Source organism: Zosterops lateralis, assembly GCF_965231275.1.
Source record: "Zosterops lateralis genome assembly, chromosome: 13".
NCBI lineage: Eukaryota > Metazoa > Chordata > Aves > Passeriformes > Zosteropidae > Zosterops > Zosterops lateralis.
In genome coordinates, this window is record NC_139773.1 from 14,703,115 (window position 1) to 14,725,487 (window position 22,373).

General features: G+C 53.1%; 1 protein-coding gene across 1 annotated transcript; it reads right to left on the reverse strand.

Moving 5' to 3' along the window:
• Positions 1–908: 908 nt before the first annotated feature.
• On the reverse strand, positions 909–19,200 carry RGMA (repulsive guidance molecule BMP co-receptor a). The gene is made up of 3 exons (XM_083871071.1): positions 18,603–19,200; positions 6,291–6,802; positions 909–4,059 (listed from the first exon to the last, which is right to left on the reverse strand). The coding sequence occupies exons 1-3, from the start codon at positions 18,682–18,684 to the stop codon at positions 3,364–3,366; spliced, it is 1,290 nt and encodes a 429-aa protein (XP_083727197.1). The 5' UTR covers positions 18,685–19,200; the 3' UTR covers positions 909–3,363.
• Positions 19,201–22,373: the final 3,173 nt, after the last annotated feature.

Here is a 22,373-nt window from a genome sequence, read left to right on the forward strand (position 1 = left end):
CCTCACATCAGCACTTTGTCCCACTGGAACATGCAGGTGCTGCCTGCTCACTGTCCCAGGCTGGACAGCAGGGGACCATTGGTGACCTCCTGGCAGAACAGTCAGTGAGGGACACCCCTGGCCCTGCACTCTGGGCACTTTGTAGATGAGTTTTCGGGTTTACCCATTTCAGGTGTAGCCATTTCATTTGGCTAAACCTGAGCTCTGCTCCAAGGAGTGGCAGAGGGAGTGGATTTGGCTCTTTACAAATGCTGCCAGTTCTCTGGGCTTTGAAGGAGGGGAAGGCCAGATGTCAATCACATCTCTGGTGCTGGGCATCACTGCATGGATTCACCCAAATAATGTGTGTTTTGAGTTGGTGTAGGTGCCCTCAGCATCTCCTTGTCCCCAGCTGTTGTGACAATGAGCCTCTATAGATTTCAAAAACTGAAAATGTAACAGAAAAAAAACCCGCAATTTTGTTTTTCCTCTCTAGAGGGCAGCAACAAACCCAGCTGGGACAGGAGAGCTGCCCAACAAAAGGAAGACCATGGAGAGGAGGAATTACCATTGCCATGATGTACACCTCAATCTGCTGGGGTGAGCAAGGGAAGGGTGGTGGTCCATTCCTGCACATCTTTCCCAGTGAGGCAAGGCTCCAATGGTTTATTATCTATATCCCCCCCACCACTCCCAATCCTCTTTTTAATTTTCTCATTTGGCTGTAGATAATTTGAACTCCAGAGTGAAATTCTCAGGAGAATTCAGGACAGACATGAGTTGTCAGAGGGTCCTTCAGGTGGAAGAAAGCTGCTTTGGAGTGAGTGCAGAAAGAGGGCAGCACTTGCATCCTGAGTGGGGAACAGCACCAGGCAACACATGGGGGAACAAACCAAGACCCACTCATTTATTGTCAAAAAAACCTCAAACTTTACTTGCGTTTCTCTCAATAAATAATTTACAGTATTTACACGCGGTGACACTCCCGGGTCTCAGCGCAGGGAGGAGCTGGGGGGGCCTTTTCACAATGCCCCCCCTTTGCCTATGTTTTTGTTTTGTTTGTTTCCAAGTATCGGGTCCTTCTTGGCCACACTTCACCTTTAACCAGAACTGGGTCAAACACAACCAAAATAAAGTGCTTCACTGTTTGCTTCTAAAATAGGGATACCCCAATCACCCTGCACCATCAGCCACACTGGAGCGCCCACCTGGACAGAGGCAATGAGCCACACCATGACCAGACTTTCCTTGGATGGAAACTGTCCCTCAACCACAGCGTGTTGTGCCGTAGGGTGACTGTTTTATAGGAAGGGAGGTCTTAGGGGAATTATTGACCTGTTGGCACGCTGTGGCTGGGCCAGCTCAGGCAGCTTTCAAGCAGCACTGTGTGCCCAGAGGGAAGTTGTGCACAGCTGCATTTAGCTGTGGGGTAAACCTCCTCTTTGCCCAGAGACAGATTTTAGCTTTTAAAAAGGTGTATTTTGAAGTTCTAGGGAAGATTAAAATTTTGTTTTCTCCAGAACAAAGGGAACAGAAAGTTCAAATCAGCCTGGCTGAGCATTAGTGCATTTGGAAATGAATCTGTCCGGTGCCCTGGTCCAGTGGCTGCTCCCCTCAGCACCTCCAAACTGTGATATCCTTATTTCAAAATCTCCCTAAACAGAGTATCTGGGGCATCAGCAAACAAAGCAAGGAGCAAAGTAGTAAACACATCTTTTTGTTTCTTTTCTTTCCTTAAACATTTAAAAACCAATTACATCTTTTCATCTGTACAGTCACACGAGATCAATGCCAGGGCTCTATATATTAAAGAGACAATATAAATTACATCAATTGACACAAGTTTGCATTTCTCTGCTGCTTTACAAATGGAGCTCTAGAGCTGTAAGGACACAATGAATAGTCATGTTCAGTATTTACACCAGGCTGCCTCTCTTGGCACCAGTTCAGATGGCCAAACCAAGCCTGTTCCCACCTCTTTTGGTGCTAGCTTGTCTCATCACGCCCAGAGACCTCCCTTGTTGAGAGCAGGAGGTGCCCCCAAGTGTGACGTGTTTTGGGGCTTGTTTCTGGGAACTTCCCCCTGAGGAAAGGTGGGGGAAACCCACCAGGAGGTCCTGAAGGCGCAGACCAAAGGTGGTCTTGATGTTTGTTCAGTGAGCGATGGGGTGAACCACAGAGGAACATGGAGTGGAGGAGATGGGCAGCACTACGTGGTGGGGGAAGGAGATTATTGATGGTTTCGAGGCAGGGAACAGACATCTAGAGGCAGCTGGGGGGGGGTCCTCTGCTGCATCCCATCTCCTGGCTGAATTCTGACATTGCCCCATTTCTGATTCAAGCCCAAGAGGGCTTAAGGTGCAACTGGTCTGCAATGGGGTTGCAAGTCGCGGCCCCAGGATGGGGAGCAGAGCAGAGACCTAGCAGCAAAATAAAAGAGCACCACACTCCTGCTCCATCCCAGGGCTGGGCCACAGGCAGGGAGGGGCTGGAGGGAGGTGCAGGTGGGGTCTCCCACTGAGCAGCCACCCTGCTGCCAGTTTCAGGGGACCAGAGAGTGAACGGTGTGAGGAACTCATCCAATGCTGGGCAGAAGTTGCAGAAACTGCTTGAATACTGGCCAGGTTTCTCCCGTTGCCATCAAAGTCCACGGTGGGTCCAGGCAGAAACAAGGGAGAAAGGAGTAAAACTACTAAGTGAATCAGCCAGGTGAACCTGCTGAAATAGGGGATGCCTTTGAACCACAAAAAATGCAGGCCAAGGCTTGAGGAACTTGTCCTCCTTCCACCCAGAAGGTGCCTGCCACCAGCAGCCAAGCAAGCGTGGGATCATTGCCCACCATTTCAGCTCCTTGCACCACCTTCTACAACAACAGGGCTGTGTGGGCAGAGCAGGACAGGCCAAAAAGCAGAACCCAGCCCTAGTGAGAAGAACATCCTGCCCTGCTGTGCTGGCCAGGCTTGGTCCTGTCTCACTGCTCCGTGCCCTCCTCATGGGCTCTGCTCTCTGAAAACAAAGCCACGTTCACACACGCCAGTGTCACAGTCACCATGTGCATGGCTGGGACCAGGGGATGCTACAAGGAGAGTAGCAACAGAGGTTCCCCAACACCCACTCCAGTGGGAGCAGGAGGATGGGGAAGTGAGGAAGGTCCAGACAAGGTACAGTCCAGCAAAAACTCCTGACTGGTCCCACTGGCAGCACATTCCTCCCAGGCAAGCGCTGGGAAGGTGGAGGACTTGCACCAAGAGAGAGACTGAGGTCTGAGGACAACCCATGTGGCTTTGATGTCCAACCTCTTTGTTTTCCAACACCTGCATCTCATCCCTGGTTGCCTCCTGCTCCCCCTTTCCCTTCTCTCCAAGGTGTGAAGGAGCAAAACCTCTATAACAAGCACAACCAACACAAACACAGCAGTGCTACCCAGAGGGAGGGATGCGTTCCCGTGGGAGCCGTGTTGCCTGGGGCCAGCACCCGTGTCCTTTCATAGAGGTGCAGCTTGTCTTTGTTGGAGTGAAGCATCTTCACATCCTCAAAGGCATAGTAAGCAGCCAGCATGAAGTTGACATCCCCTGTGGTGAGGAGGTCAAAGACACAGGACTGGAAGTAAAGGTCCTCCACGGGCAGCTTCTCCCTGCACTTGGCTGTGGCCGTTTCGTAGGTGAAAGCCTCAGGGGGGGCTGCCAGGCTGGGCCCCTTCCTCCTGGCACGGCCCTCCGTGGCCTGGGCCGAGCGGACGGCCTGGAAGTCAATCTGCTGGTTGAGGGGACACCCACGCAGGCACAGGTAGAGGCCCTGGCTGTCCCGGTCCTCCACGGCGTTGACCACCTCCTCGGGCATGCGCACGGCGAAGGTGAGGTACCGGCCCACCTGCCGCACCACGATGGTGGTGCCGATGTACTTGGCCTGGATCTCGATGTGCTGCCCCGACACCTTCTCCGTGATCTTGAGGCTGTTGGCCCCGTGCTTGTCCCCTCCGTTCTTGGAGCCGTCCACGAAGGCGGCGGGGAGCTCATCCATCTCCGCCTGGTACACTTTCTGGTCCACACACTCCTGGAAGCTCTTGAAGATGATGGTGAGCTGTGGGGGAGGAAAGGAGGAATGGTTACAGACAGTGATGACCACCTGAGAGCACACTGTCCCCACCAGCAGCGGGGTGGGAGGTGGAAGGGCTGGATGCTCAGTCCAGACAGGAGTGTGACCTTCAGCTCATGGGTAGTTCCTTCATCTTAAAGAAGCGGCCCCAAATTTTAGCCCCCCAGATGTGGTCATCCTGCTCCAGCCAAAGATACTGTGTAGAGATCTGACACCCAGAGGCCTGACTGAATGCACCACCTGGATCTGCCTGCTATCTCCAGGCCCAACACAGGAGCTTCCTTGCAGCTGGAGCTGGGTGGAGTATCCCTACTCACAGGCCTGTGGCAGCATGCCCCTGCACGCAGCACTGCCTCGCCTCCAGGGCTGGCAGATGGCAGCAGGGATGAGCCCCGACTCCCCTGGAGGTGCTGGAGCTTCTCCTCTGACTCCCATGACATTTACATCCCAAGGGCTGGACCAATTTGTTTCCCTAACCAACTGCAGACCAACAGGATTTCTCCCATGGGTCCTCAAACATGTCCTGCTCCATCTCAGCCCCACAGACACACACGTGTTCAGCCTGTTCCAGTGGGGTGGCCCTTCTAGGGGTGGCCTTGGCAGTGCTGGGTTAATGGCTGGACTCAATTTAAAGAAGTTTTTTTCCAACCTTATTGATTCTGATTCAAACATAGCCCAATGTGCCTCCTCAGCCCAGCTGGGCTCAAACACAGGCCCCTTTGCCAGAGGAAGGACCTCCCAGTGCTTGCTTTTCCCTTGCTGGCCTGGCTTTTGGAGGGAAGATGTGGGGAGGAAAATGGGTAGAATTTGCGAGTACAAACAGTACAAACTACATTTTCTCTTTCAGCCCCTGCAGAGTTGTTCTTGCAACTTTCTGCCCATGAAGGAGAAGTAGCAAAGGGGACCTCCTGCCATGTGGGCCCCATGAAGGGGGAGACTGAGACCTGGGCAGAGTGGGGCAGGGCTGGAGAAGAGAACAGAGAACACAAAGAGCCCCAGAGATCATCCTATCCTTTCCAGCAGCACAGTGCCCACAGCAGTGCTTCCCACAGCTCACACTGCAGATCTCATGACTAATCCCTCCTCACCACAAGCCTGTGAGGCAGATAAGGAGAGAAAAGGCTCAATTAAGATGGTGATCCTGCGATCTCAGTAGGTCCTGGGATCCTTAACGATCATTTTCCTCAAGCCAGACTTCCTTGCAAGCTTCAGCACTTTCTGATGTCTTTAAGTGGGTAAGAATTTCAGAGCATCAAGTATTTTTTAGGAGGTTTATCAAGGCCAGGTCAGTACCTCATTGTCAGCTCCAGCTCAGAATAAAGGGGTGCTCAGGATCCAGAGCAGAGAAGCAGCCCCTGTCCTACACATGCTTCTCTTCTCTCCCCACACACAGGGAGAAGCAGAACTCCCAGACATGGTGGGACAAGACATTTTCCAAAAGCCAAGTGGATGCTTCCTGCTGAGCCTACCTTTCTCTTTGGCACAAAAAGCACCCTGTTAGCTTTAGAGCTTGTGCACCAGGGGCAGCACACAGTTCCTCAGCTCCAGGTCCCTCCTGAAGCTGAGACTGTGACACACAAGTCCTGCTGTACCACAGCAGCACATTTTCACTTGAGCTTTCTGTGTTTGCCTCGTGCCTTCAGGATGTTTATCTAGTTTGTCAAAGCACCTCCAGAACAGACTGTTCCCCACAAAATGTCTTGACTTGGCTGCAAACCACAGAGACAATTACAAGCCTGGGTAGAGGGGAAGGCAGTGTGAGGAGCTCAGCTCCCTCCAGGCTTTTCCTGCAAGCTGGAGCCTCCATGGAGGGCAGTCCTGGGTTTGCTTGGCCCTTGGGGGTCTCCTAAGAGGTGCCAGCATCATCCCTGGTCTGGCTGTTCACAGCAATCTGGAGTCCCAAGGTGGGAGCCCTCAATCTGCAGTACCCAGCTTGGCCACTTGGCCACAAAGGCCCCTTGAGGTGCACCACCTCGGCCTCCTCACTGTGACGGGGCTGGATGTGCTCAAAAAGAAACCACATTTCAGTGAAGGCTGGGGACAAAAGAAGGATGGACACCTGATACTGAGGACCAAACATTCAAATTCACAGTAGCTCACACTCTGTACTACCCTCCCCAAGGAGATGTGGAAAAGGGGGAAGACACAGAGCAAAGAAAGGCTGTTGTGAAGCCTCTCTGCCCTCGCCCACTTCCATCCAGGGCGACAAGGCTCACCTTGCTGGTGGCGGTGGCAGAGGAGCCGGGCAGCACCGGCGTGTTGGTGACCTGCACGTTCAGGTAGTTATTGTCTATGAGCGGCCAAGCCCCCTGCACCTTGCAGGTCTGGAAAGTGTCCGTGAAAGTCCTGAGGTGGGGGTCCCCAAAGAGCCCGCAGTGGGTGTAGTTGGGGGCGGCCGAGTGCTTGTGAAAGCTCTTCTCGTAGTGGCAGATCTCAGGGCTGTCCGAGCGCTCCTGACTGTCCCCGGGGGGCAACGTCCGGAGGCGGGGCTGGGACGTGGGGCCATCCTTGGAGCAGTTGTGCTGCACCATGAGATCGTCTATGCCATGCACGGCGGAGTGGTAGGCCAGGTCTCCCCTGCAGGTGCGGGCGGTGCGGCGCGTGCAGTGCGCGTAGGCGCGCAGCGCCGTGCAGAACTCGGGGGCCTCCTCCGCGCCCACGTGGTGCGAGCCCGATGTGGCCGCCCAGAACTCAGAGTTGCACTTGAGGATCTTGCATGGAGATGTCACTGTGGGGAAGCAGAACACAAGGGGGTCAGTGCTGCCCAACTCTACCCCCCATCCCAAGGTTGCGTCCCCCCTCCCGTATCCCAAACTCGTGACACTGGCCCGGCCATGTGACGGGGCCTCGCTCACCAGACATGACCCTCTCACATGACCCAACCCTCACGCATCAAAGGCAAAGAAACCACCAGGATCTGCCCCAACCGAAGCCAAAAAGGGAAAGAGCATCCAGCCTTTAGATGAATGATCATGGGGGGAAACCGTGGTGTGGAAGAATGGGACGTATTCATAAGCAGTGATGAGGGAGGATCGTTAATGTGGGGGGGAGATGCGATGGGGTTTTTAATGCCCTTTTAGGGTTTGACATTCTAAGCTCTGTGCTGCGTGAGTTACTGGGCGCTGTGTCCAGATTGAGCTCTACCAGCACAAAGCTCTCTTCCTTTTCCTCCTCTGGGAAAACTGAGCAGCATCACAACCACTGTGGCCAGGTCAGAGCAGGACCAGTGCCGTGACCCACCCTGCAGCACAGCCAGGGGCCATCCACCACCCCCAGCAGTGACGGCTGCAGCACTTGTCCCTGTCCCTCCAGAAAGAAGTGGGAGCCAAAAAACCTCTTTCTGGACGTCTCTGTAGCTCTGCCCAGCCCTGGGAGCCCATTCCCCATCACAGACCGCTGAGGGAGAACAAGAGGTGGAGGGAAAAAACCGGCACAGCGGGTGCAGGGATGCCAGAGAGCTCCCGCCTCCCCTTCCCAGCCCTTGTGTGCTGCCCGGGTGGAGGCGAAGCCAGAGGCTGCAGGGCCTTTGCCGGGCTCAGCCGCAGTCCTGGTGCTTCCTGGCAAGGCAGGGGAAGGCAAAGAAAATTCAGATCTTGTTTTCTTTCCCCTCACACACACAACGTCTGCTCCCTGGGGCAGTGTGGCTTCCCCAGAGCAGACTTGAAAGCAGCTGTGCAAAAAGCACATGGCCATGGCTGAATGTCGCAGACACTGCTCTGCCCCTGCCAATTTGGAGTCTTGCTGGGTGAACCCAGGCTCACACTACTTAAAATTCATGGCATTTTCCTTCCTCTCCTCTTAATCGACCCCCTCGGAGAGCTTGGAAACAGGATGGGTTCAGGCAGAAAAGGCAGCAGCAGGAGGAGAAGACAAGCCCCACCATTTCCAGATGCTTTCATGGTGCCTTTTGAAGGCGTACCCATATATTCCTGTCTCGGGACTTGTTTAGAAGGAGCCTGGCAGGGCATCTGTGCCAGAAGTATCTCAGATTTGTTTAGAAAGTTACAAAACCCAGTATTGTTTCAGGGAAAACAGTATGTTTGAGTTTTAAACATCACAGTGCTGGAAACCTAAACAGAGTTGGTGCTGGAAAATCAGAAAGGGAGACTTAGACTATAAAACACTTGAGCAGTTCGGCTGTGAGAAACAAGCCTGTCTCCTCTCTGTTTCCAAGAAGACTGAAGTGCAAATAGGAAATGGTGACAGGTTCCTCACAGTTTTAAAATTCATGTTTAACAAACTCAGATGCTAGCAACAGCACTGAGAACCTGGGAGCTGTTTGGTCTTGGCAGCATCCCACTTAAACCTGCAAGAAGCTCTGTGGAAATCCTTTAACTCATCATTGACCAGAGGTGACTCAACAACAAGGTTCTGACCTGGGACATGGCTCATGTTTCTGCTAAGTCTTCTGCATGTACGGGTCAAATTGAAAGATGTTTATTATTTCACATCCCTCTCTTGTTCATCCCAGGAGTGTGGTTTTCCGGGACTGTCATAATGGAAGGGAGGAGTGTGACCAGTGCCACCACTGCTGGTTATCCCAAACCCTTGTGGCATCAGGCAATTAAAGTCATTGCTCTCCTAGTTGTTATGCTAATGTACAGCTTGAGGACGCCTTGGGGTTTGTGTGGCAGAAGGTGCTGTCACTGCAGCCCGCACAGCCCCAGGAGAAGCTGGAGGACACATCCCTGGACACGCAGGAGCCACACACCCCACGGCTCAGTGAAGCATCAGGATACACTACACAAAGCATCCCATCCAGTGAGCAGCCTGCAGAGTCCTGCCTGCAGCACTTTCCCTGCTCCAGCTTTTCAGGTGCTGCTTAGAGAGGATGTTTTCAGTAGGAATAAACCCACAGCCTCTTGCTCTTTAAGGACTCACTTGGATGAGATGAGCATGAGCTGTGGCTGCCAAGGGACAGAGAGTGCCCTGCTCAACAAACAGCCCCCCAACACCCAGTGCTGGACATACCCTGGTGCTGAGCATCCCCCAGTGCTGCCCTGCCCGGGGTCACACATGACTTTATAAGGTACTGAAATTTAAAAATCCCAACCGAAGGGAGGGAAGGGAAGCCCATCTCCTTCCTCCCTGTGCCTGAAGGGGGAGCGTTCTGCTCTAAGATGTTATCGCTCCACTTTTGGCACCCGTCCCCTTCTCGCTGTTTCGCTCAGGGCCCCATATAAGGCCAGATCTCCCAAGGCAGGTGCCCCAGCCTGGGCGGTGTGTGAGCTCAGCCTCCCCGGCCTTTCCCATGGACATTTCTCCAGCCACCCCATGGCAAATCCCTCATTGCTGCTGGGGAGAGACCACGGCTGACAAAGGCCATGGAGGAGAGCAAACACGACCCTTAGCCCTCCCTCCCAAGCAGCCTTGCCTGGTCCCCTCTGGCAGAGGCTTTGGCACAGTGGTGCAGGCTCATTTGTACCCTGGCCAAGAAACGATGTTTATTCAATTTCGCATAATCTATTTTCCATCGACTCACAATGGTTCTGTTTTTCAACCGCAGATGACTTAGCATGGAAACAAATCCCTCTCCTGCAGGAACCCAGCTTGGCTCTCCGGGGCTCTGTGAGACATCCCCAGGTCTGAGTGATTTCTCGTCCATGGCAAAGCAGCCTTCATCTCATACACAGGTGACTTCAACCCCTCCAAGCCGCCTCCCAACCCTCCCCATGATCTTCTTTCAAGGCCTTGGTGCCACTCAAACCAGAGAACAAAATTGCCTTTGTTATCTTGAAACCAACAGTTTCAGAAAGTTAAAGCCAGAAAAAAAAAAAAAAAAAAAAATCAGAAAACCACCTGGACTAGGACAGCCCCCTCCCATATCCCCCATTTGTTCAGGGACACTTCCCGTGAGGACTCCTGAGGTCTGTGTGACTGAAAAACCCCGTTCCTGGGGCAGGCTGTTTCAAGAGTTTATCACCTTTACAAAACACGGGTCTTGATTCTAAGTGGATTTTATCTGACTTCATTGTAAGGACATAAAAAGAACCAGCGATTTTCTCCAAAGCAGTAAAAGGTCCGTTAGTAACGAGTGTGTTTCCCACAAAGATATTTACACACTGCAATCAAGTCCCTTGTCAATCCTCCAGATAAGCTAAACGGGTTGCACTTTAAAGTTCTCGCTGGAAGGTGTTTGCCCAGCCCCACCATCAGATCTCCCTCCAGCACCCTCGTTTCCTGCACAACCCACCACCCCGACAGGACACAGGGAATAAAGGACACGCTCACAACTCTCCCGAGGTCACCCCTTTAACCAGGACATTGCACTGAGCAGGGAATGAATTGTGACCTTTTCCTGAGCTCCTGGTTTGGAAAGCCCTGTGGTCCAACATTCAACAACACCCCACAGACCACCAAACACACACTCAGGGTTCTGGGGTATCACACCACCCCAGTCCCACTGCTCTGCCCTTGTCATCGGTACACTGCGTTACTTGATGTCAAAATTAAGTGTTCAAACATATGCACACACCTAATTTTAATAGCATTTAATTATCAGGGCCCCTCTATTCTGCCATTCAGCTGGTGTCAAGTAACCTGGATTTCATTTACCCAAATCAGGCTCTTTCAGAAAACTAGCACAAAACCAGCATTACATCTATTCTCCTGTAATTCCTGTAACAAAGAGAATTACTGGAAATTAATTTCTGTAAGGAAAAGCCAATTCTTTTAAGACTCTTGAGTGCACGTTCACCAGACCTGTTAATTTTAAAGTGTTCACTGCTAAGCAATGTGTTTTAATATCCTCTTGGTTCCTAACGGGCTGGAAAGTATTTCATCACCCACATGTGATGCAAATACATCATCCCGCGTTTTTCCAAATACATGGATTGAAGTGTAGATGTGCAAGCCTCACACATGCAGTAAAGGGCCTTTTTGGAGAACACAGTAAAACGTAATTACCTTTGGCCTCAGATCTGAGCACCCAGACTTAGGCTCCTAAACACATATTTATTTAAGTAATCTAAATAAACATATTTATGCTGACACCTCAATAGGAAAGGCACGATTCTCCAAGGTGCTAAATACCAGCAACATCTGCCAGCTCCAAGGAGATGTGGGCTGCTCTGCTCACGGGCAGGCAGCAGTCACCACCAGCATCAAAATGACCCCAAAATAATTTTTTTTTTAAAAAAAATATATATATATATATATTTGCATTGCTCCTTAAAAACATGGCACAAGGGATTGCTTCCACTAAGGTTTCAGGAGTCCCAAGCAAAAACAAAGGGAATGAACAGTGTGCTTTGCATCCAGCTCCTGGTGCTGTTGCTGTCCCAGGGGGTGTCTCCATGAGCCCCATCCCTCATGCTGGACCCATATCTTGATGCCCATGAGGTCAGATATAAAGAAGGAATTATTTTACACTGAGACATTGGCACAGGCTGCCCAGAGAGGTGGTGGGTGCCCCCATCCCCGGACACATCCAAGAGATGCTCGCCCATGGAAGGGGGGGTTGGACCTTTAAAGGTTGGACCCCTGTAAAGGGGGTGACCTTTACAGGCCACTCCCAACCCAAATCATTCCGCGATTCAGTTTTATGACACGGATCAGCCGGCGCCTTGTCACACCAGGGAGAGAAAGGAGGGACTCGGCGCAGCCGTGATGGATGGGATGTCACACGGGATGTCACACGGGATGTCACAGCGCTCCCGCAGCCCCAGCGGGCACCCAGACCCAAGGGCCACCTGACCCAGCCCTGGTGAAAGGGTTTGTGCGGGGAGGCAGCGCCGGGCTCTTCCAGCGACCTCCTTTGAACTGTTAATCAAGCACAATCTTTCAGAATAATAGCCTGGTTATTATTGCCTTGTTTGCATAACAAAGAGGCCCAATAAAACTGATTTGACTGTGCTCAGAGGGGGTGTGAAAGATCAGCCCTGAGAAAAGAGCTGCAGGAATGCAGCAAACTGCTCCAAAGCCTCAACCCAGGAAGAAAGACAATGCAATTTGCCATCAAGAAAAGCCCAATAGACCAATAAATTACCCATGTGCAAAGGGATTAGATCAGGTTTCAGTTGCACTGAAGTGGGGGGAGGACCGGGAGGAGGGAACTGAGGGAGAAAAATAAACCTGACTCTCTTAAAGAGCTGGGGCTCAAGTTTTGCAAGGGTATGCGTGGGGAGGTTGGCTCGGAGGGGCCACCTTCCACGCTGGGGCCGAGGTGATGTGCTCATTTCCACCGACAAAAGCCGCAGATGCATTAAATCCAGGCAAAGGCCCTACTTTGTGTACGATAAAGTGATCCCAGAGCACACCTCAAACTATGCACAGCTTGCTTTAACCCAGTCCTTGTCCTGCTCAAGAGGATGCTGGGGGAAGGAAAAAACAGCTCCTTGAAGTCAGAAGAGGGACATAGAAGTGTTTTTCTCCTTTCAGCCCGTGTCCATCTCCAAAGCATCCGGAGGACCCGCCATGGCCAGCTCCTTTCTGTCCTCAGCGCCGAGTTCACGGCCCCTCATCTCTCCTCTGCAGGCATTGCAGAGACACGGGGCAAGTACAGGCAGGAAAGCAGCAGAGTCAGTGTCTCCACCAGCTACAGCACAAACTGCTGCTGCACTGCACGCTGCCGAAGGAGCCCTTGATTGCTCCTGTCACTTAGTCAGCTCTTTTGGCTCCAGACTCGGCTCAGGGCTGACCCGGCATGCTCTGCGCCAGCCAGGGCAGCTCTGCCAGCCCCCGGCCAGCGCTGCTCCTCCAGCCTCACCTCGGCATCCTCTGCAGGGAGAAGGGTGGGCAGACACCACCGGAGAGGGCACCAGCCGTGGAGCTGCTCTGAGAACTACCAGCAAAATCCTTGGGGAGTTCAGTGTGGGCTGAGAGGGGGAACCAGCACAACAGACAACGCAGCAACGGAGTCACAGACTTTGTTCTTGAGTCTTCCTCCTGGGATTTGCTGCCTCTGCCGCAGCTGTTGAGTTTTTGCCTGCTCAGAGGAAGTGGTGCCAGTGGGTGGTTCAGAAGATGCAGGTTTTACTCCTCCATGAGCTAGTGGATGGAGGACAAGCAGGGAGGGAAGCGACAGGGCAGTGATCTCCCTCTGACTCTTCATCTGCAGAAGGGCACTAACAAAGCCGGCTCTCCAGCACAGCATGCTGCAGGCTGGGACGCCGTTCTGGAGCTGCACACCCCACTGGAAGTGCACCTGGACACTTTTCCAAACAGTTCCCAAGAGCAGGTAAGTTTCCTCAGGCAAATGGTCCAGTTCAGAGATGAGGACACTGAAGGATATCAAGGCCTTCACCCAAGATGAGCGCCATGGGAAGTGAGGTGAATCTGCCGTGGGAATTTGCACTCTCATGCCCTGCATGAAGCATCACCCTCGCCTTCCTCCTCAGCCACCACCACCCCTGTCCCCATCCTCCCCATCCCCCTGGAGCAGCGGTGCCTGGGTAAGGTCACCTCTGCCAGCCACCTCCAGCGCCGAGTGTTTCAGGTTTCTAGCAGACATCACTCTCCCCACGCCAAAGCTGTTTTCCCAGGGTGCCTTTGAAGGCAGCGCTGCCACCCACCAGTGCCCGGGGGCCCCCCAGGTGTGGCAGCGGGTCCCTCGCCCTCCTCCCCCTCGCCCGGGCCGCGGCAGGGCTGGCAGGGAAACGCTTTCTGCTCACAGGTGTGGATTCCCTCTAGGAATAATCATCCCCGCTGTGCTCTTGTGAAATTTCAACCCTTCAAACGCAGAGGTAAATGAGATACAAAACGAGGAGATGGAGAAAAGCCCGGAGCACATAAATCTGGATGAGGCAAATTTATACAATTAGATGTCTGCCAAAAAATTGCGGCATCTCAATCGGAGGCGTTGGCTTGCGCAGGGTGTGGGGTGGCAGCTGCCCGGCTGGAAGGCAGCAGCCCCACAAGCCCATCAAGACACCTGACTGATGCTGGAACCCCACCTGGGATTGAAAGGGGACCTTGTAGATCCCTTCCTGCAGCCTGAGCTCCCACCCAATACCAGGCTCCCACCCCATGGAAGCCTGTTCATCTTTCACAGCCACAGACCTTCAGGGGTTTATTTATTTATAAATGCTGCCTCTCCCGGGACTTAGGTTTTAATTTTAAAAGGAAAAAGTGACTTTCTAACTGGAACCCACTCCCCTAGTCCCACTGCTCCCCCACTTGTATCCCAGCACAGTGATGCTTTCTCATTGCTGTGGGCTGGCAAAGTTCGGAGTCATGTCCTGCCACATGCCCTTGTCATCTCAGAAAGGGCCAGCTGGATTGTGTCACACAGCAAGAGAAAAAGGTAGCTTGTCCAAAACCCAAAATGACATAGATCATTACTAAGGCTTTGGGGACCAAAGTCAACAGCTGTCCAGGAAGGAGAGGAAACCAAGGGAGGAAAAAATTCTTTGGCCTCAAGTGAAGCTTGCTCTCTGCCTGACCCATAAAACCTGTATGTCAGGGACAGCTCTGTTTGCTGGGAACTGAATAGCCAAACACTTCTGGATGCTCATGCAGTGCAAAGTGGGACTCGACACCCTTCTGAAGGGCCTGCTGTCCCTGCAGCTGTGGGGACACGAGACCCTGGGCACCCCACACAGCACGGCCAGGCCGTCAGACAGAGCGGCTCAGTCTGCGCCTACCAGGGCTGTGTGTGTGTCGGAGCCAGCTTGTTCTCCGCAGTGAGAGCCCGATGACTTCATCAAGGGGATGGCATCTGGTTTTGCAGTTGGCTATAATTCAATTCTCCCCCTTGCTGCAGGAATTTCAGCTGGTGGAGCAGTGATTTACTCAGCCGGGCTGCACTTGAGTGCAAAGCAATCTTGAGGCTACAATCGAAGGCACTGTTATTTTGAGAGCTCATGGACAAGGGAATAAATATCCTCTCTTCTTTTTATCCCAGTAGCTGCCAAGTGCAGGCTACAGAGCTTTTTAAAGGCATTTAGGAGCTCTCCTCTAACAAGTGCACTCTGGATGCTGTGCATGATCAGGCAGGACCCTGCCTCCACGGCTCCCTCCTGATCTGTGGCATCAGGAAGGGATTTGCCAGGGCAGCCAGAAAGATGCCAGGGCACCCCCTCACCTGCCCCACCACAGCTGAATCTCCAAGCAAACCCCATCCTCCCCAAAAACCCTCCCCCATCACCCCAGGACACATCATTCCTGGATTCCAGCAGCTCTGAGCTCACTACAGCCCCCTTCAAGCCACCTGGGACCCTGAGGCTCTTCTGGGTTGCTGCACCACCTCTTACTCCAAGTTTGGTGTCTGCTCCAACAGGAAAAGCAAATCAAACCAATCAAATCCCTCATCTTCCACCTTTTTTGCTGTCTCACGACAGCAGTAGGGAGCAGCAGGGCTTGGCTGTGGGATCCCCTGAAGGACTGATGGGCTGAGGAGGGGCTGGGCCACACACTGCCAAGCCAGAGCTCATGGATGCTTTATGGGATGTGCCCATCAGGGAGCCAGAAGAGAGACCACAAAACTCATTGTCACTGGGGCCGCAGCCTGGCTCTCCAGGGACAGCAGGTCAGTGCAGAGCCCAAGAAGAGCCCCCAGGTCAGGAAGTTTTTATGGCTGCCCAGCCCTGTGAGCACTTTCATGTGCACATCCGACTCAGCACAGCTGTCCAGGCCACAGAGAAAGAAACATCAGCTGTTCCCATGATAAACCCAAAGTCACTCCTAACATTGCCTTGTCCCCAGTAACCAAGGCCCGAGAATTCCACAATTTTCTGTGGAAAAAAGCAACATATCCACCCCATCTATATTAAAAACAAGGCGCCTCCTTCCAGCCCTGCAACGTGCCTTGCTGGCAATGACAAAGAACTGGTACGAGACCAGCTCCCTGTTCCAAGTACGAGACCAGCTCCAAGCCTGCAACAAAACAGGGAAGCCAAAATATTTCCAGGTTTACGTTTGAATCTCTCCCTTCTCCTCTGCCCTGACAACATCCCGCACAGGCACGTTCCTTCCCAGCCTCCACCTTCCCCAGGAAGGGCTCCCTGCTCACAGCACTGCAGGGGTTATTTTAGCCTCTAAGCCCCCATCTCAATTTTGGCTTAATGCTGCCATCACCTCCCTGCTGCTGAGACAAAAGGCATTTATTGACTACTCTGATAAACCTCCAATAGGGTTGGATCCTTATCTGGAATCCACTGCACTGCCTGGATGGACCAAAAGCAGAAAACTCCAAATTTTTATGGCGGCAGGAGTGTATTACAGCCAAAACAGCCAAGCTGGAAACAAACAGGGAAAGCCAAAGCAAACCTGAGCCTGCCGCACCTGGGGCAAAAACACCGAGGGCCAGATTTTGGAAGTACAAAAGGATTTGCAAGAAAACTAAGCACAACCTGTACTGGGAGGCACAGATTTGGTTCACCCAGGAGACCAGGGTCTCTCAGCTGGGAAAGCACCCATGAGCATCCAACCCTGGGACTTGGCACAAGCTCCAAGGAGGATTTCTGCCAAGGAAACTGAGCAGTGCCCTCCTTCCCCAGCTACCCCACGGTCACCCTGACCCACGGCCAGCGGACCCAGCCCAAGGGCACTGGACAGTGGGGGCTGCCCAGGAGGCAGCAGGGCGAAGCCACCAGTGTGAGAGCAGCACGAGCAGGAATCCAGCCCGGGCTGTGAGCGTAGGGGGGGTTAAGCAAATAAATAAATAGGGCAGGACTCGGCAAGGCACTGATCTGACACGCCAAGCGCCCGCTTGGGCAGCCTCCAGCAGCCCTGCTCACCTGGGGCTCCCTCCCAGGAGGGCTCCTTGCTGCTGGGGAACCTGCTGTGAACCCACAGATTCCCAAGAAGAGTAGGGAAAAAGGGGTAAAAGGATATGGCAGGGAATAAATCCCCCTTTTTTCCTACCTTCCCACCCACAAAGCTTTCAAAAAAGCCCCCAGCCTGCTCCCAGCCTGGGGAGCCCCGTCTCCGCCTGCGCCCCGCTCCTGCAGGCTCTGGATCGCCTCGTTCTGCCAGTTCCTTGCACCTTATTTGACTGCTGAAGGGAGAATCAAACAAAGCAGCCAGCCAGATCTCCTATCAAGTTCTTTCTTGCACCGTAAATCTCACAGCCTCGACGCTCTGCAACTCAACCGCTCCGAAAAAAGGGCGTTAAGCAACACATATGGGAGCAGCTCCAGAGTTTCCAGAAAAAAAACAAAACCAAGGGGTTCAGCTTCCAGCCTGGTGGGAATTTTCATAGGAAAAGTGGGGTCCAGAGAGACACCTCGGTGCTAAGGGCAGCGCAAAAAAAGGTTTTCCTGGAAGAGGGCGAAGAGGGCAAAGATGGGAGGAAGGGCGTAAAGCAGTTATTTATTTATTTCCTGCATGTGTGTGCAAGACTACTTCACCTACGGTTATGCAAAAGAAAGGCAGAGGCGATTTAAAAATTAATACATTAAAATAAAAAAAAAAAAAAAGGAAAGTTTTACTAAAATGAAAAGAAAGATAGGGGAGATTTAAGCTTCAGAGGTTTTCTTTCTCCCTCCTGTTTTCTCTCCATTTTTTCCCCCCTCTTGCAAGTGAGAAAAAAAAAAAAAAAAAAAAAAAAAAAAGGAGGTAAAGAAACTGGAGAGTTTTGGAAGGAACAAATCCGCCTCTGTGGACTGGGTTTCCCCTCCCCCAACAAAAACAAGCACTCAGGGCTTGAAGGAATTTGCAGGCAGAGATCTGCCAAAAACATTGTGAAAAACTATGGGGGATTCATTGGAAACAGATGGCGTTTTCAGCTGTAATTCTGAAATTCTCCCCTTTTCTGACACAATACAAACATCGGGGCCGGGGGCGGCGGGGGGGCGATGCGGCCCGGCCCGGCCCGGCCCGGCCCGGGGGTGCCGATGCTGGCGGGACCATTTGGTTGCCATCCCGCCCTCAGACAGCACAACAGCTCCCGGCCCGGCCAGGGAAAGGTTTTCCAAGCAAACGAGGGTGTGCTGAGAGCCCCCAGAGCCGTGGGGCGGTGAGGGAGAAGGGGCGGTAAAGGAGAAGGAGCTCTGGTGAGGGAGAAGGGGCGCTGAGGGAGAAGGGGAGGCCGCGCTCCCCCCGCCGGGGCCCTGCGACCCCCGGGCCCCCCACCCACCTCAAATCGCACCTCAACCACCCCCCGAGCCCCTCCGCCACCGCTCCCCGCCTCTCTGCCCTCCACTGCTCTCATCACGGCAGAAATTTAGGATGGGGGTGTTCACATGTGGGTCCCCCCCCCATCAGGGTCCCCCCGTTCCCCTCACGGCGCCCGGGAAGGGGAGAAGGAGGTGACCTGGCGCTGTCAGCAACAAACACCTCCCCGCTGCCTCCGCCGCTTTGATTTCCACCATCTCCTTCCTTGTGGGATGAGGAGGAGCGGGGAGACAAAGAAGGATGAGGTCAAGGGAAAAAACACCCGCCGCAAAACTGCTCGGGGATGGGGGGATTGGGGGTGCAGGCGGCAAAACTGAGCCCCACTTGCTTGTTTTAAACATGTGGCGAACTGCTGCGAGGAGAGCGAGAGGGAAAGAGGCCCAGGGACAGGGGAACCGGGGGCGGCGATCCAAGGGCTGCCAGAAACACAAGGAAAAAAAAAAAGTCTGCAAAATAAAGAGGCTGTTCCTTACCTGAAGGGAAGATGCAGAGAAAGACAGGGAGGATTTGGAAAAGTCCCAGGGCTGTGGATCCTGCCCCTCTCCCCATACCCATCCATCCAGCTCGAGCTTTAACCACTATCCTCTCCCTGGAAGAAGAGTTTAAAAAGGGAAAGGAAAAAAAAAAAGGAAGAAAAAAAAAAAAAAAAAAAAAGGAGAAGGGAAGAGAGGAAGAGGAAAAAAAGGGGGAAAAAAATAAATCAATCGAAAGAATTTTGAGGGGAAAAAAAAATGAAATCAAAAGCCCCGCATGGCTCCGCGGAGCGCGGCAGGCACGGGCGGCCCCAGCTCCGGGCTCGGCACTGAAAGATTACACAGACTTTTTCTCCTTCTCCTCCTCCTCCTCCTCCTCTGCGTCCCCTCCCATTCCAGCCCAGCCCCAGCCATCAATCATCCCGCTGCCTCCCAATGCCGGCATCCTCCTCCGCGCCTCCTCCCCCGGGCGCGCCGCCTCCCCGGCCATGCTGCGGGAAGGGGCGGGAGCGGCCGCGGCCGTGGGAGCCCAGCCGGGAGACAGCGGGGAAAAGAGCCGGGGAGAGCCAGGCCAAACCCCAGGCCGGGGGGTTGTAGCTGTGGATGGACTCACCGAGCTCTCCCGTGCCCCGGGGAAAGGGGGTGGCGGTGGTCCCGCGCAGGATGGGCAAGGGGAAGGGCTCTGGGAGTCTGCCCGCTGTCACCCATCGCAGCTCGGGGGGGATTTGGGAGAGGGGCTGCCTCCCACCCTTCCTTCCACCACCTACTCTGCCTTCCCTGCCCCTCTCCCATGGGTCTACCAATAGCGCTTTGGATCGCCCAGGAATTAAGCGATTTGGGGTACAGGGACTATTGTACAGCAAAGGAGGGAAACTGAGGCAGGGAGGGTTTAGGTAGCTGGTGCAGGGTAGGGGTGGTGACAGTGACACTGAGGTCCCCGGCCTGCTGGGGGGTGGCGTCCCCTCCAGCACGTGGAGCTCCTTCGTGTCTTTCCAGCCCTGGCACCAGGGTAGGTGAGAGTTTCACAACAGTTCCAGGTCATTCACCCGCACCTGCACTGGCACTGGCAGCGGTGAAGTAACCCCGGGTGACTCAGAAACAGCAAGTCTCAGAGATCCTTATCATAGACTGGCACTCCTTACCAACAGGGATGGCTGTCAGGGACCCCAAATCCAGCTGCCAGCCCACCAAGGACTGATGGGGATGACTAAACAATACCTGCACTCTCTCAGGACCTCCACCCCTGCCTCCTCTGCACCACAAGCCACATACAGACCTGGATGTTCATCTTTCTCTGGGGGAAAGTCTCACCAGTTACATTGGTAGGGTTGTCCCAGGGTGTCACTTTAGAGACCCTCTGGGCAGTCCCAGGCAGAAACAACCCTGGGAGAACCCTGCCCTGCTCACAGACCATCAGATGGAGCAGCAGCTTGGAGCTGATCCTGCTCTTTTCTTCCTCCTGCAATGCCACAGCATGTGGAGGTGAGCAGATTGGATCTGCATCCCCACCATCCCAGGGGTCTGTGCCACCCATGAGAGGGATAGGCCCTGAGGAAGGCATCCACTTAGCTTGGATCTCTTAAAGATTTCCCTTGAGGGATGTTTTAGCCACAGTGAACTAAGACCGCTTCTGAATGAGGGTACCCACGGGTGTAGGCTTTAATAACTTCCCTGTTTTGGATCATTAGCTCTCCTTTGATGGCGTGTCCCCTTGCTATCCTGGTGTTTCATCTCCTTTCTTTTGGGGTTCTTATACAAAGAATAAAAGGATGATGGTTGTTTTTCACCTGTTTTTCACCACCCTTCTCCCAACTCTCTAAGACCATGCGTGTTTCCTCCAGCAGGTTGGTTAGGCTGGGACACTCCTTGATACTTCTTCTAATTATTCTTGGAAACCTCCTTTTCTACCTCATAAACATCCTTGAGTATGCTTTTTTGAGTAACCATGGCTTAAAGTCTCTAACAAGAGTTTGTGATCTCCTCCCTGTCATGGATTGAACCTGTGATCCAACAAATATCCCATAGAAAGAGGAAGAGGCGATGGGAATAAATATCCAAGAAGCAAAGATATCTTTTAACACCTATTTCTCCATGAGGGGAGTGAGCCCCCATGCCTCCAAATGAAGGAGGAATTACTCTGGGGCTTTATCCAGGCTGCAACAGGAATTAAAACACTGCAGCTTTTCCATCTGGGACCCAGATGGGATCCAAAAATCCTGTGGCCTTGCCTGCCTAACGGAATATCTGTCTTGGTCCTGCTGGTCCTAGAGCTGTGCTCAGATGGTGTCCACTAAAGTCAGAGGGAGCTCTGTGTGCAGAGGAGCTGCCAGAGTGGGCAGAGCTGGGCAGGAGATGAAAGCTGCCAGGCCGGATCCAGACCTGTAGCAGAGGCAGTGTGGGAGGAACGCCGACTCGAAGCACCTCTTTGTGGGGGATGTCAAACAGGGGCAAATATGTCCAAACCCTGCCAGCTGCTCCTACCACCCAAGAAGAAATGCCTGCTGATGGGATGTGTAGGCAGCTGGAGCTGGAAGGGGCCTGGGGGGAGGAGAGAGAGGGTCTGTGAGCTGGGGAGAGCCCAGGGAAGGGGAAGGGGGCGGGATCCAAGGGATGGGGTTCCAGACCTCAAATCCTTTCCTCTTGCTCCCACCCTCTCCTCTTGCAATGCTACTTTTGCTTTTATTTCAAAATGAAAAACATTATTTCTGCTGTTATCCTGACTGATGACATCTAACATGATCTGTTTAACTAAAAAAAAACCCCATCTGAATGACGAACTTTTAAAGCCCAGCTGTTAAATAGCTGCTGCGAGGCTGCTTTGATGGTTTGACCTAAAGCACCACTTTGGTATTGCCGTTTTGGGGCAGGCTGACACGATAGCCTGGAATCCAGTCTGAGGCATTAGAGTTAAAATAAGACCCTTGATGGAAATTCTGCCTTTGGTGTAGGGAAAACTGTGCTGCCATAAAGCAACGGTCGGATGCCCCTGGCTCCAGTTTGTAAAAATTTCTCCTTGATTTTGCTCCGTTGCATCATGCATTGCAAATGGGATTGCTGTTCTTGGCACGGATCAAAGCAGCGGATTTCGCTGGAGAAAACAACAGATGTGTCCAAACCGTAACTTCGGGGAGGAAAAGACCCCAAATAAGGTGTGTTTCTGAAGTCCTGCTCCCCCTTACAACATTTTGGAAAAAACCTTCACCTTTCTGTTTAGCTGAATCAAAGATCTGGACTTTAAATCGCCTACTGAATCAGAGGCTGTGTGAAATTCCCATCTCTGCCCTGCTTAACGGGGATATCTAGGCTTGGAAATGTGGAGAGACTGCATTTCCCCCAACTTCTTTCCTTCTCAGAGCCCGTCCAGGACTCCTGCTCAGGCAGCCCGATGCAAACAGAATGTGGGAAACCACCCACCACTGAAATGCAGCCACTGCAGCGGCTCAGCTCCGGGGCACAGGCACCTCCGTGGTCATCTGCACGTTGATGCCGTGTTTGGTGTCATTGTGGAAGGGTGGCACAGCCTTCTCTGGGGTATTTGCAGGATGCTGGAGGAGTCATAGTTCCCATGGGATGCTCAGCTGGAGGATCGCTGGGCTGAACTTTTCCTTTTCTCTGCCCTGTGTGGCTTTTCTCACACCGTGCGTGGCTGTGGGACTTCAGTGGGGCTGAGTGAATGTGGCTGATTTGAACCCGGAGGTTTGCAGATGAGGGCTCCCCTTACAGCCTTCCTAATGGAATCATTCACTACCTGTAATTATATGGCTAAAATAG

What these genes read in the sequence shown, in the direction of transcription:
- RGMA (XM_083871071.1), bottom strand. Translation starts at nt 18,684, where the DNA reads ATGGGTATGGGGAGAGGGGCAGGATCCACAGCCCTGGGACTTTTCCAA. An exon ending in TCTCTGCATCTTCCCTTCAG is followed by an intron (nt 6,803 to 18,602) that starts GTAAGGAACAGC and finishes GCTTCCCCACAG; the next exon opens with TGACATCTCCATGCAAGATC. An exon ending in CTGCCACCGCCACCAGCAAG is followed by an intron (nt 4,060 to 6,290) that starts GTGAGCCTTGTC and finishes CCTCCCCCACAG; the next exon opens with CTCACCATCATCTTCAAGAG.